Source organism: Lontra canadensis, unplaced genomic scaffold (assembly GCF_010015895.1).
Source record: "Lontra canadensis isolate GAN:19392208 unplaced genomic scaffold, GSC_riverotter_1.0 scaffold89, whole genome shotgun sequence".
Classification (NCBI taxonomy): domain Eukaryota; kingdom Metazoa; phylum Chordata; class Mammalia; order Carnivora; family Mustelidae; genus Lontra; species Lontra canadensis.
Genome location: NW_022631083.1, coordinates 3,941,746 through 3,955,664, shown reverse-complemented (window position 1 = coordinate 3,955,664; position 13,919 = coordinate 3,941,746). Strand labels below are relative to the sequence as shown.

The 13,919-nt window shown below is 52.9% G+C and overlaps 1 protein-coding gene and 1 long non-coding RNA gene across 3 annotated transcripts in view; one reads left to right on the top strand and one right to left on the bottom strand.

The window, feature by feature from the left end:
* PCSK6 (proprotein convertase subtilisin/kexin type 6) overlaps positions 1–6,769 on the bottom strand; it is a 180,567-nt gene extending 173,798 nt beyond the window's left edge. For both annotated transcript variants that reach the window (XM_032835983.1, XM_032835985.1), the window contains exon 1: positions 6,473–6,769. In XM_032835983.1, coding sequence (XP_032691874.1) covers positions 6,473–6,754 — 282 coding nt within the window. In that variant the 5' untranslated portion in view covers positions 6,755–6,769. The remainder of the gene's footprint in view (positions 1–6,472) is intronic.
* A 98-nt stretch (positions 6,770–6,867) lies between these two features.
* Positions 6,868–12,529, top strand: LOC116854266. Its single transcript, XR_004380121.1, has 3 exons — positions 6,868–7,127; positions 11,728–11,942; positions 12,438–12,529. It is a non-coding gene; the product is annotated as an uncharacterized LOC116854266 (long non-coding RNA).
* The last annotated feature ends 1,390 nt before the right edge of the window (positions 12,530–13,919 follow it).

The following is a 13,919-nucleotide window of genomic DNA, read 5'->3' as shown; positions in this document are numbered from 1 at the left end:
TTTTATGTTCAGACTCAGAACCAACAAATTAGCTCAACACCCCAGGCAAAGCAAAAATGCAAGGGGAAGGACAGTGTCACAGCGCCACTTTTGAGATAAACATCACTTCCGAAAGCTACAGATGCTGAGATGTCGTGATTTGGTTTGTGAGAATGTCTTGTTGGACAAGAAGTAGACAGCCTGTCTCTTCTTGGAGTCATCAGTGTCAAAGGCTGTGACGTGCACAGGTTGCAGTGAGGGCCACGTGCGCCCCAAGATGCTTTGCAGGAGAAAGAAGCCTGGTGGGCCACCACGGTTCCAGCACTCTGGGTCTGGCTCTGTCCAAACAGCCCTGTGATCTGAGCCAGGCCTTTTGGTTCTCCAGGTCATGAATTGCTTGACAAGCGGATGGCCCCAGCTCGGGAGGTCTGAGCCAGGCCCATAGGCACGTGTGCGCCCACAGACAGGCTTTACACAATCCAGGAATGCCATGACGGGTACACATGATGTGCATTTTTCTTTTCTTTTCTTCCCCTTGCACGTGTCATGTGTACCTACATATACATGTACATATGTGCATGTACATATGTGTGCATACATACAGCATATCTGCACACGTGTACATATCAGTATATAATGTATATACATATGTACATATCACTTTCAGGTAGAAAAGCACCAAATGCTTAGACACAATTATGTATATAATTTGTATGTTACATACACAGATGTAAGTACCCATATATGTATATTAAGACTTAAAATGCTGCAGGTCAAGTTTCTTCCTTCCTTTCCCAGTTCCCTCCCCAACCCTCCCTTCTTAGAGGCTACCACTAACCTGAATTTGATGTGGATGCTTCCTACATGCGTAAGCATTCATAAATAAGACAGAATTACTTAGTTGGTTATTTATTTATTTTTTAAATTTAACTTTACTTTTTCAGTGTTCCAAGATTCATTGTTTATGCACCACACCCAGTGCTCCATGCACTACGCGCCCTCCTTAATACCCACCACCAGACTCACCCAACCCTCCATCCCCCTCCCCTCCAAAACCCTCAGTTTGTCTCTCAGAGTCCACAGTCTCTCATGGCTCGTCTCCCCCTCTGATTTCCCCCAACTCTCTTCTCCTCTCCATCTCCCCATGTCCTCCATGTTATTCCTTATGCTCCACAAGTAAATGAAACCATATGATAATTAACTCTCTCTGCTTGACTTATTTCACTCAACATAATCTCCTCCAGTCCCGTCTATGTTGATACAAAAGTTGGGTATTCATCCTTCCTGATGGCTACGTAATATTCCATCATACATATGGACCATATCTTCTTTATCCATTCGTCCGTTGAAGGGCATCTTGGTTCTTTCCACAGTCTGGCAATTGTGGCCTTTGCTGCTATGAACATTGGGGTACAGATGGCCCTTCTTTTCACTACATCTGTATCTTTGGGGTAAATACCCAATAGTGCAATTGCAGGGTCATAGGGAAGCTCTATTTTTAGTTCCTTAAGGAATCTCCACACTGTTTTCCAAAGTGGCTGCACCAACTTGCATTCCCACCACTTAGTGTGTTTTGTAGTTTCTATAAATACCCCGCACCATGCATCTGCGACGCGCCTCTCCACTCGCCATCATTTTTGCGATTTATCTACGTAGACACGTATCCGATATACGGCTTTCCGACTACTGCATGGCGTTCCATTGTGGGACTGTTTTGATTTCGTTCTCCATTCTTCTACTGACAGAAGGCTGTGTTTCCCTTCATTTAAAAAGTGCCTCTGGGACAGCACTCTGCAGGGCTCCTTGCGTCCTAGCGCAAGCTCGTCTCTCTAGCGGAAGCCCAGAGGTGGACCCGCCGATGGAATTCTACCTCACTGCCAGGTGCCCCCTGCGCTCCGAGGTGGTTCTCCCGATATCCACTTCCATCAGCAGCACCCGGAAGCTCCGTGGGCTCCACGTCCTCGCCAGCACTAGAAACAAACACCTCTCTGCATCTTCCAATCCAATGGCATGAAGCAGTCTCCCTCCTTACTGCCCCACGTCGTGTTGTTCCCATCCCTCCAGGGAGGCTGAGCGGCTTTTCTCAAGTTTACTGGCTACTTGACTTCCCTCTCCCGGTTTCTGCTCCCCAGCCCACCCCACCCCACCCCACCAAGAGGCTACTACTAACCTGAATTTGAGGTGGGTGTTTCAGACAGAGCACTGAACTCCCTATGCATATACTTCTCCACTTTTCTACCTGGCGTTTCTCTTTTACTTATTGATTTGATTGCTTTTTATTTTATTTATTTGAGAGAGAGAACACAAGCCAGGGTGGGGGTGGTATAGAGGGGCAGAGGGAGAGGGAGAGGCAGACTTGAACCTGATCAGGGAGCCTGATATGGACCTGGAGCCCGATTCAGGACTCGATCCCAGGACCCTGGGATCATGACCTGAGCTGAAGGCAGATGCTTAACTGACAGCCACCCAGCTGCCCTGATATATAGATTTTTAAATAATCAACGCACTAACTTGTGTGTCATAAGCCATAAAAACTTTTTCTAGTCTATTACATGCTTTTATCCTGTTATGATGTGTTATACAGAACTCTTCATGGCTCAATCTCTTCCTTTATTTGTTCTTTCCGTGTTTTGTTTAAGAAATCCTTTCCTGCCCCAGAGCCATGAAGGTATCCACTCTAGTTATTTCTAGCTGGCATTTACTGTTGGGTAGTGTGAGGTGAGGTCAGGATCTGATTATTTTCCCGATTCAATTCTCTCGGTGCCATTGACTGAAATGCCTACCCTTCCCCATCCATCTGTAACAGTTCTGTTCGCACATACAAGCTCCCACACCTGCCTGGGTTTGAGTTGATTCACCACTATTGCAAGGAACCATCCCCGGGGCCAACGTCCAACTGTCACAATCACCCCAGCTTCATGGGAAGTTTTATTCTCTGGCAGAATATACTTCCCGCCCTCTCCTCCCTTCTCAGAGTTGTCACAGGGATTCTGGGAACTTACTCTTCCATGTGAATTTCAGGATACGTTTGTGTGATTTCATATCCCATAGAAAACCCTGTTGGCACGTCAACTAAATTACGCTGAATTTAGAGATTAATGGGGGGGGAGGGGCATGTGATAATCAGTCCTCCCGTCCATGAACATAGCTTATCCCTCCATTAGTCAGACCACTTCTTCAATACATCGTTCAAATATTTTAAAATCTTCTGGTAAGTTTCATTTTTTCAAAAACGTATTCCTAGGTTTCTTTTTTTTTTTTTTAAAGATTTTATTTATTTATTTGACAGACAGAGATCACAAGTAGGCAGAGAGGCAGGCAGAGAGAGAGAGCAAGGGAAGCAGGCTCCCTGCTGAGCAGAGAGCCCGATGCGGGGCTCGATCCCAGGACCCTGGGATTATGACCTGAGCCGAAGGCAGAGGCTTAACCCACTGAGCCACCCAGGCGCCCCTATTCCTAGGTTTCTAATGGCTTTTATGTTAGAGCGTATTATCATTTCTTTTCTCTTCTCGAATGCTGCTCTTGGATAGGTTGCTACTGTTATCAAGCATCCTGCTCAATTCTCTGACTACTTATAATAGTCTCTAGGTCCTCTCAGATTATCCACATAGTTATGCCACCTATCAGTAAACGACATCTGACTCTTCCAAACTTTCCTTCCTTCCTTTCTTTTCCATTGTGGTACATTACCTAGGACCTCAACTATCATGATGAATAAAGAAGTAAAAAAGAGGTTAGTTTGTCTGGTTCCTGACGATGCACATTTTTCAAAGGAGAAGATCCAGAGCCACCATCGATCTGAAAGGCTTCCATGTTCAAGAAAGGTGAATAACCTTTCACCTGAATAACCGTCTCAATTACCTTTGCACCATGTAAAATAACAGGGAATCGGGTTATTAGTTGCATGAGAGGGGGTAAAACATTTGAGCCAGAAGTTAGAGCTTCGCAAAGACCCAGGAGAAAAGCAGGGCTGTGAGTCAGGGCAGGTACCGGGCATAACACTAATTGCCCATTAAGGGTTTGGGGAAAGAGTCACACAAAGGACACTTAGACCAGAGAATGTAGCAGGAGAAAAAGAGCAGGGAGCATAATTGTCAGAGGCGACACGCTCTGTGTAGACACAAACAGCTTCCATGCCTTGCTTCCCCTCAGTTTGCTTATCCATAAATCAAAGCTAATAATATCTACATCTTATTTATGAGACACAAATTCTCCTGGCTGAAAAAGGCAAATAAGGTTTTTAAAGAGTTCTTATTGAGCAGGTAGAGGGTGGAATGCTCCAGGCCTTTTCCACATTAGTAGTTCACTTGGTGGAGGGAGGGAGAAAAGCTGGTTTGGGAATAAAGAGTATTAGGTGCTCCTTGAGTAATCTCTCTCTCTCTCTCTCTCTCTCTCTCACACACACACACACACACACACACACACGCGCGCGCGCCTTGGAGACAGCCAGGATCCTGAAACCAACAAATCCCCTCTGTTTGCAAAGGTCTCCATAGTGGCATCCCCACCCCAGCCCCCCACCTTCCAGGTTGAGTTGACCAGGCTGTGTGCGGTCCACCCTGCGGCTGCCCTGGACAGAGCTGGCGAGACCTGGAGAGACTCCCCCATAATGTCCCAGATCGGGGCAGGTACACACCTGAAAGAACCTGCCCCACAGGCAAAATGAGAACAGCAGACTTTGCGTACGAAATTCAACTCTGACAGAAGTTGTTTCAAAGCCCTGGCATTTCTGATGCTGGTGGACAGGAACGGCGAGGGGGAATCTATTGCGTGTGTGGCTCTCGTGGAAATGTCTGGGAGGCCCTTTGTAATTTACCGTGCAGCTGAAGAGTCACTTTTAGCTGAAGACAAATTACCAGGCCACCTAGGCTGAGCAGTGAGGTGTAGCAGGAGCTGGCAGGGGGGCGGGAGGGGGGCTTAGCCATGAATGGGGATGTAAGCCTGAGGACCACTTTCCTCAGTCTGGAACATCACCCAGGGAGATTTCAGAACCACGGGGAGAAACGAAGCCAGTGATGCCCAAAGGCAAAAACTCCAATCACAGAACGTTCGCAGACACCTGAGCAGTGCATATAGATGGACAGATCAAGCTACACAAAAGACAGGACGGCATTCTCCCAGACACACTCGGACCCACCGCGTGAAGTACAGAGCAAGGAGCAGAAATCTACTTTTCCAAAAGGCCACACATCTCACATTAGCAGCGTCTGTGTGAGAATTAGGATGCAGAAGAAATGTCATTTACATTAGAGCCACACCACACTTTGCTGGCTTCTGTCACGGATAATGATGAAACTAAATTTAACACTGCCTGGCATTACAGCTTGAGTTATGAGCTGGTGCTTCCCTGTCGTTTCACTTGATCCTCTGAGCGTATAGTATGTAGGAGATTGGTTAACTGCGCCGAAAGGTCCCCTGGTGGGACAGCACACTTCGGTCCCCTGCAGCCCCTCCATCAGCCGTAAACCAACCCCTTGCCCCACGGTCACTCTGCAGGGTTGGGGCAGGGGAAAGGGATTTGCCTCAAGGGTCCTTCGGAGTTACGCCACCTTTCTGCCCAGGGCTTGTCCTCTTTTGCTAACCCAGTCATAGTGAAAGCCCAGGTCGTGGGAGGGCTCACTGACCAGGGTCAAGCCCTGGCCTGGGGTTGTGCTGCCAGCCAACACTGTATCTTCCACAACACTGTGGCGGGTACACACTGACACCGCCCCTACAGATGAAGAAGATGGGGAAGTGACTTGCCTAAGGTCATACAGCTAGTTTGTAGAGAGCTACCATTGGAACAGCCACAGAAGCCTAAAAACAAAGCAAATTCCAGGAGCCTGGAGGCTTTTTCAAGGCAGGAGCGCCTGCCTCCAGCCCCCTGTGAGGTTGCAGAATCCTAAGCCGCTGGCAAAGCCAACGACGGATGCTTCCAGATTCCAGCACCTAGCCGCCCTCCCTCCCCTCCGCGATCCGCGGACACCGAAGAAGCCCACGGCCCCGAGACTCCGGGCCATGCGCCTGTCACCGCCGAGTTGCGGCGGGACGCCCTGGCGTGCGCTCAGGGTCCGGAGCCCCGCGCAGCCCGTCGAGACCCGCGGGCCGGGCGCAGCGGAGCCAGGGCTCCGAGGCCAAGAAGAGCTTGGTGGGCACTGAGGACAGCGCCCGCGGGCAGAGCGCGGCGCCCGAGACCGGATCCCTCTCCCGCCGCGCCGGGCAGGTGCCCGCGCCGGGCCGCTCGGCCCTCGGAACTGCCCCTCCGGGCGCGCCAGGCCTGCGCGGGCGCCCCCCCCAACCCACGCGGGCCGCCCGGTGGGCCCCGCTGAGCGTCCCGGGCGCCGCGTCCCCCGGCGACTCCACGCAGGGCGCCCCGGCCGCCCCCCGACCGCGCGGGCCGAGCCGTTCGGGACCCCTGCCCGCGCGCGGCCGCGAGCCGGAAGGAGGCGCCCCCTCGCGCCGTGCCCACCGGCGGCCGGGAAAGTTTTGGGCGCTCGGAGCCGGCCGCACTCACCTGGCCCAAGTTGAGGTAGCCGTGCTCCGCGGCCACGCGGTCCGCCTCGGCCGGGCCGCCCAGCACTTGCACTGCCCAGTGGTTGGTGTAGACGGGGCGCGGCGGCGGCGGCGCGGAGCAGGCGGCGGGCAGCGCGAGCAGCAGCAGCCAGCGCCAGGGGCGCGGCGCGAGCGACCGGAGCCCGGGCCCGCCGGCGCCCCCCGCGTCCGCGTCCTCGGCGGTGGCGGCGGCGGCCCGGGGCGGCGGCCGGGGCCCGGGCGCAGGCGGCGCGCGCGGAGGCATGGCAGCGGCAGGCTCGCGCGGCGCCCGAGCGGCGAGTGCGCCGGGGGGTGGGGTGCCGCCTTTTAAAGCCGCTCCGCGGCGGGGAAGCGCCGCCGCCGCCGCTGCGGGCGGGAGCGAGGGAGGAGGAGGCGGCCGCGGCGCGTTCCCGCCCGCGCGGCCGGGTGGCGCCCCTGGGCCCGCGCTCGTGCGGCCCGCACCGGGACGGCCGCAAGCCGCGGGCCCAGCGGCGCGGGCGGCCCCGGAACGCCCCCCACCGGGGAACTTCTCGCGGACTTTTGGGGCTCTCGGGACAGACAGACCGGGGCGGCCCCGAGAGGCGGCCTTGGCTCTGCGCGTTCTACCGGGAGCCCCGAGGGCCGCCGGGGCAGCTCAGGTGAGTCCAGACTGGTGGGCCGAGGCCCCAGCGCCCTCCCACCCGTCGGGCATCCTGGAGGCCTCATTCTCCAGGTCGAGTTTAATCTCCTCTAAGGGTGGCTTTGCTCATCCCGCGGTGAGATGGTGGGCTTGCAAGGGCTCTGGGTTCTAAGAGAAAGAAGCCGCGCGGAAAGGGGGAGTCATGGCCAGGTCCCGGAGGAGGCCTGACTGAACAGGCACGTTAACTGGGGCGAGACCGCTGGCAGATGAACCGGGTTCTGTGAGCGCGCAGGAGAAACCCACGGGTGCAGCCCCGAGGCTCCAGACCACCTTGGGAGGCAGGGGGTACAGGTGAATCCCCAAGCTGTCCACTTCGTTCTTCGTGATCTCGGGCACGTTGCTGTCCTTGTTGACAGCGGGGCTCCACCTGGAAATGGGGATGACAATAGGATCTACCCCGGGCTGTTTTGAGGATGACAGGAGCTCTTGCCGCGCCATAGGCTGCCCATAAACGTTTGTGTTTACGAGCTCACGGCCCGCCACATGGTAGGTGTTCACTTGTGCAGACTCTTAAAAGCTCCCACGGAGCTGGGACCAGTCAGTGGGAAAGTGAGTTGAATCATCCTTGCCCCTGCTGCTGGGAGCAGCCTAGAATGCACTAGCTAATTATTTGGTGCACCCTGGAGAATTACAGAAATGTTCACACCATGAAGGAGCAAATGGTGAGAGGAGAGCACCCCTTCAGGATCTCCTCTCCCATTACTTTTAGGAACAGTCAGTCCTAACTGACCTCATGGGGAAAGCAAACCTTTACCCGGATTAATTCAGGAGAGGAAACAAAACATGGGCCCAGGAGGCCTTGAGGTGGGAAGGCAAAACCACTGATCTGATATTAGTGTCTAGAAGAAATTCCTGTATAGAGCTCACAGGGCACACAGATCTTGGGCTAGGAGGGGCAGGAGGGGTGGGGAGACAGCAGGATCCCTGGAGGTGGCTTCCCCAGGTCCTTTCCAGCCTCCCTCTCAGGAGCCCTTGGGTTTCGTAACCCACATGATTCATCCTTTCTGCAGGCGTGAGTCACCCCGAATGGAGGTGGGAGAACGGGAGGTGTGGTGGGAGGCCCAACAGGGACAAGCCAAATCCTTATTCACAAGGGCTCCTACCAGGGGCCCCTCTTGGAATCTAGGGATTGATTTCCCACACGTTTTCCTCTTTTCTGCCCTAGATGCAATTTCTCTCACCTTCCTTCACCTGGCCAAGTGGGGTCAGCTCCCTGGGCAGACACTTGAGGCCTGCCCCACACTGCAGAATGCAAGCCCCTTGCATCCGTCGACACATGCCCGCCCCTACCCACTGAAGAAACAGCAGGCCCTGGGGTAAACGAGGCTGCCCTGGAGGAGATCACATCACCCCTATCCGGCAGACACATAGCCAGAACCCTCAGCCTGTCTCTTCCTGAGGTCACCCTACCTGACCACAGAGAAGGGACGCTGGACTGAGTCAGGGGGCTAGATTAGAAGCCTCACTCTGTAACTTACCGGCAACACATCTGGGCACCCCTTGTCACCTTTCTGGCCCCTGTCACCTGGACTCTGTCTTGGCTCTGTCCCATATCCTGTGTTGTACTTCCTCAAGTCTGTGGCCGTCTTCAAAATAATGGTACATTGCACATAATCTTAGCTATTGTGAAGCAACTCGTCCTTCCCAAGAGGGTCCCCCCCCAAGACAGCAGTGATTTTGACAGGCAGAGATAAGGGTTTTTCCATAATAATTCGGTAGATTAAGGGATTCAGCCCACTGAACCGAGGAGCCTAAAATGCATCTGAATTTTGATTTGGTAGGATCTGAATTTATTTTATTAACCGATCTGGTCCTTTCAGGCTAAACTTTGCATTTATTGTGGAAGTGCCCAGGCAACTGTCTTGGCTTCAGCGTTATAGGAAGACCAGCTTCCCAAAATGAACAACCTAAATCACCTCTTGTCGGTTTCCTATTGATTTACGCAGTGACAGGATTAGCTCAGTCACAGAAGTACCAGCACTTGCATTGTGATAGGATCCATAATAAAGCTGGCTGGTTTTCCTGCTGGGAGGGGGATTTCCTCCTCACTTAACACTCCTGCTCTCCAGATGGCCTTTGAGGGTCCCACAGCTTGGGGGAGGGGCCAGAGTCCATGGGGGTGAGGGGCTTATCCCCTCAGGTCAGAAGTCCTGGAGAGGGCAAGACATGGACCAGAAAGGTGACTGGAGTCTGGTCATATTTCAGAAGGTTTTTTAAAGATTATTTTATTTATTTATTTGAGAAAGAGAGAGAGTGGGGAGAGGGACAGGAAGAGGGAGAAGCAGACTCCCCACTGAGCAGGGAGCCTGACTCAGGGCTGGATCCCAGGAGCCGGAGATCATGACCGGGGCTGAAGGCAGACTAAGCCACTCAGGCACCCCCCCGCCCCCATTTCAGAAGTTTTAGAAAATGCTAATACAGAGATGTGGTATTTATACTAGAATCTTCCTCAATCGGACAAGAGGAGGGAGGGGGTCATCACTAGGAAGATCTTATTGAATTCTGTGTTCCTGGACCCACACTTGATGCCTTCAGAGCAAGTACAGAATTACACGACTGGGCCAAGGAACGCCCCACACTGCCAGGACCGTTGGGCAGCTCAAGGCATCACACAGCCTCCTGGAGTGCATTGAAACAGAAATTCGATGCAGAAGTTGCATCTGTTTAAGCCACAAATGCTTTACTGAGAACTTGCATTTTGGAGCTGTGCTTGGTCCAGCGGGCCAGGTGGGGGCGGGTCGGGGGGGCTCCCTCGAAGAACGTCGGATGGGCACCACCTTCAGGATATTGGAGAAGAGCCTGCACTCAAAGCTTAGCCTCACTGCAAGTCATGGGCCACCTCAGGCTCATTGCTCCAGTATCTTCTGCTGGAAACAGCAGTCATAGTGCCGTCCCAGGGCCAGGCCCTGGGAGGCCCGCAGGAGCTGATGCATACAGAGCCCCTGGCCCAGCCTCAACAGTTGTGACAGTGGGGACCACGCTGCTGCTGGCCACCAGGAGTGCCAGAGTCAGCAGGATGAACTGGGCAAGGCTGCACGCTCTGTTCCTCCATGGGATTCACGTGTGGGCGTGGAAACGTTCCAACCTTGAGCCATGCCTGGTTGCATATTTTCTCAAATTTTAACATCCTGGATGAGGGAGGGCCTAGGAAAGATCAGAGCTCTCCTTACCTCCTGCCCCTTCACCCCAGTCCCTGAGTTTCTGAGTTTCTGGAAACCCAGGGTGCCCCCCTGATTGCACTTTCTTATGTTCACACTTCCTCTTTTCTCTCCTTTTCATCCATCCCAGATCCCACCCGCAGCTGCTCCCTCTGAGTGGTGGGTCAGGGGTCTTCCCCTTTTCCTTCCTTCTCGGTGCTCTGCCTCCCATTCTGTGTTAATGCCCATAGATCTAGTCAGTCTCCTCAGTGTGGGCTCTGATTGATGTTGGACTCTACTCCTCTCATTGGGGTGGGGAGCAGGAAAGGGAGGGGTATAGTTGTTTGACCATCCAAGGTGGGGAAGGGAATGGAGCAGTGCAAAGCCCACTCCACTCCCACCCAGTCTTTGCCTCTCTGGTTAGACTTTCCCTTTATATCTAGATCCTCATTGTCTTAAGAAAGAGCCTTGTAAAAACTGCTTCTCCTGCAAAACAATTATCTCGCAATTATGTATCTTAGTGTTCCTTTCATAAACTCCCACGTGGAAATTTAGTGTCAAACAAGGAATTTAGGAGCAAAAAAGCAGAAACTCCCTAACAAGCTCTTCCCCGACTACTAACTAGAACTTTACAATTTATCTGGTTTCCCTTTTTGCCATGGCTTCCAGGAGGCCCAGAGCCACGTGTGATAATAAATTACAATTGTTTATTTCCTCCTCTGTGCAGCAGTTAGAATGTCTTTGGTTTTAAGTGCTAGAATACCCAAGTAAAAGGAGCATGGACAGTAAAGTTGGAATTTGGTGATAGGTGGAACCTATGTTGTTAATTCAGCAGCTCAGTGATGTCAGGGCTCAAGATAGCTTTTCTGGGAGTGCCCGGGTGTTTCAGTGGGTTAAGTGTCTGCCTTCAGCTCAGGTCATGATCTGGGATCCTGGGATCCAGCCCCGCATCGGTGGGGAACATGTTTGTCCCTTTCCCACTCCCCCTGCATGTGTCTACGTGCGCTGTCTGTCAAATAAATAAATACTCTCTTTAATTAAAAAAAAAAAAAGGATAGCTTTTCTGTATTTTGTCTGGCTTTCTCCTCCTGTGCCTAAATCACTCCCCTAGACTGGAACACTATTCTCTCAAGATAGCATCCAAGGAAGGAAAGGCAGGACACCCGGTTCATTTCTCCTCTGGCTCTACTGATCAGAACTGGGTCACAAGCCTACCCCATGGGCCAAGTCATCATTGACCACATGAATGGCTTACCCAGGTTGGTTTGTAGGGGTCTTGGTTTTTTCTCCTGTGGAAACATTACTACCTGGAGTGAGCAACACCAGAGATCTGTTTGCAAGAGGCTGTGCTAGGAAGGCAGGTGGGCACCCGGCAGGTTCTACCATCTCCTTCTCTGCTTCTATTACATCACCTTCCTATAGATCCTGCTGGCACAGGGTGGACCACAAATGAATATTTATTGAGAGAAGAGAGAGAAGGAAGGAAGTGGGGGCTGCCCCAAAGCCAGCTCCCCACCCTTGTGCCAAGCTCAGCCTCAGGACCACACTGCCCTTTACCCAAGTCTGGCACACCAGCAGCAGGCTATACATCTTACTCGTCTGTGAAGACGTCACTCCGACTCCAGGCTGAGTTTCGGGTTCATTGCCTAAGTACTCTTCCTGGGTGAGAATAAATTAGAAGTTGGCTCCCTTCATAGTCACGGCAAATGGAGCGAGGCAGAAGATGAGGTGGGAGTCAGGGGTTTGCAGTCATAGGCCAGGGAGAAGAAGAGCTAGACACGAGTCCTTTCTCGACAGGAATCATTTTGGGAACTGGGGTGTAGAAATAGAAAGTGGGGAGAGTGCCTCCCAGGGGACATAAACGCCTGGCTGGAGAGGGCGGCAGGATTGGCTGCAGGATTCTTCCTGGGACGTTCCCCTCCCTGGAGGGTAGATCCCACCCTCCAGTTTCTCTCTTCCTCCAAGGAAACAAAGGCCAGGAGGCACAAACAGGGGTTACTTTTCTGCCCTCCTGCGCCTCTTCAAAGCCACGCCTCCCCTGTTGCCTGGTCCTCAGGGCATCCCTCCCTCTGTGGGATCTTGTTCTGCTGGTTGCCCACACTCCTGACCTGTTCCTTCTTTCCTCTCTCCAGATCTTTCCCTCAGCGGCATATTTACTGGAGCTCCTCACCCTGCAAAGGCACCATCACCATCTTGCCCCTTCGTGCCATCTCTCTTCCTCTCCTTTCTCCTTCTCAGGTGAAGTCCTGGAAAACGTCACTTTGGTCTTCACTTGAGTGTCACCATGGACCCAGCTCCCTCCTGACTCAGCAGCTGCACCCACAGGGGCAATCAACCAACCAACAGCAGTTGGGGAAAAAATAAAACCTGCCAGGGTCTCCCCAGACATTCCTCATTGCACACCTCTACAGTGATGCTGAAAACCCCCACCCTCCCATTCTCAATGGCTGTTTGTACCTCCTTTCTGCATTTCCCACCTGTCCTCGTCCTCCTCTCTTGCTTCCTTCCTTCTTAGCTCTTTCCAAGGAGACACCTCCCCACCCCACCTCACCCCACCCTACCCCTGCGCACCAGCCCTGTGGCTCTGCCTCGCCCCCCCACCCCGCCCCCACCCTTGCTGTAGGTGGGCACGCCCTACTCCTGGGGAGCACCTCTACTCCCATCTTGCCTGACCCCACCCCATCTCACCAGATGGGACACCCCTGCGCCAACTGCTGAATTATCTCTGTACACTTCTCTTGGCCAAGGTTCTCCCTCTGAATTATCTCTGTTTCATGACAAATATGCTATTATTCCACCCATCTTTATTTATTTTTTTAAAGATTTTATTTATTTATTTGACAGAGATCACAAGTAGGCAGAAAGGCAGGCAGAGGGAGAGAGAGAAGCAGGCTCCCCGCCGAGCAGAGAAGCCGATGCAGGGCTCGATCCCAGGACCCTGGGATCATGGCCTGAGCCGAAGGCAGAGGCTTTAACCTACTGAGCCACCCAGGCGCCCCTATTCCACCCATTTTAAAAAAAATTTTCAAAAAATAAAAAAACCTTGGGAAAAAAATGGAAGCTACTCTTCAATTTCCTGTCTTCCCTTCATAGCAAAACAAAATGCTCAAAACAGTTGCCTTCACCCGCTGTCTCAACTCCTGTAACGCCCTGTTTCAAATTCACTTCAATCAGGTCACACCCCCACGCGCTGTCACCGTCACCAACTCCTGGAGCTGCTAAATCCAGGGGACCGTTCTGAGTCCTTGTCCTAGGAGCCCCTCCAGCAGCATTTGGCAGGTGGAGCACCTCTTGCCCCTCAAGCATTCCTCCTGCGGCCCCCAGGACACACCCCTCCCCAGCTCAGTGGCTGTCCCTCCCAGTCCCCAAGAACTTTTCCTTCTTAGCCTTCAGTGCCCCAGCCCCAGTTCTCCGGTTTATCTCTCCTTGACTCTCACTCCCCTGGCGATGTTCACCATTCCCGTAAACGAGGGTACCTGTTAACATGCTGATGGTTCCCATCACGTGTCCCTGGCTTGGACCTCGTTCCTGAGCTCCAGAGAGCCTACGACTTCTCCACTAGGGTAGCTAAGGCACATCACAAAAACTGAGCTCCTGATCTTCCCTGCCCCACC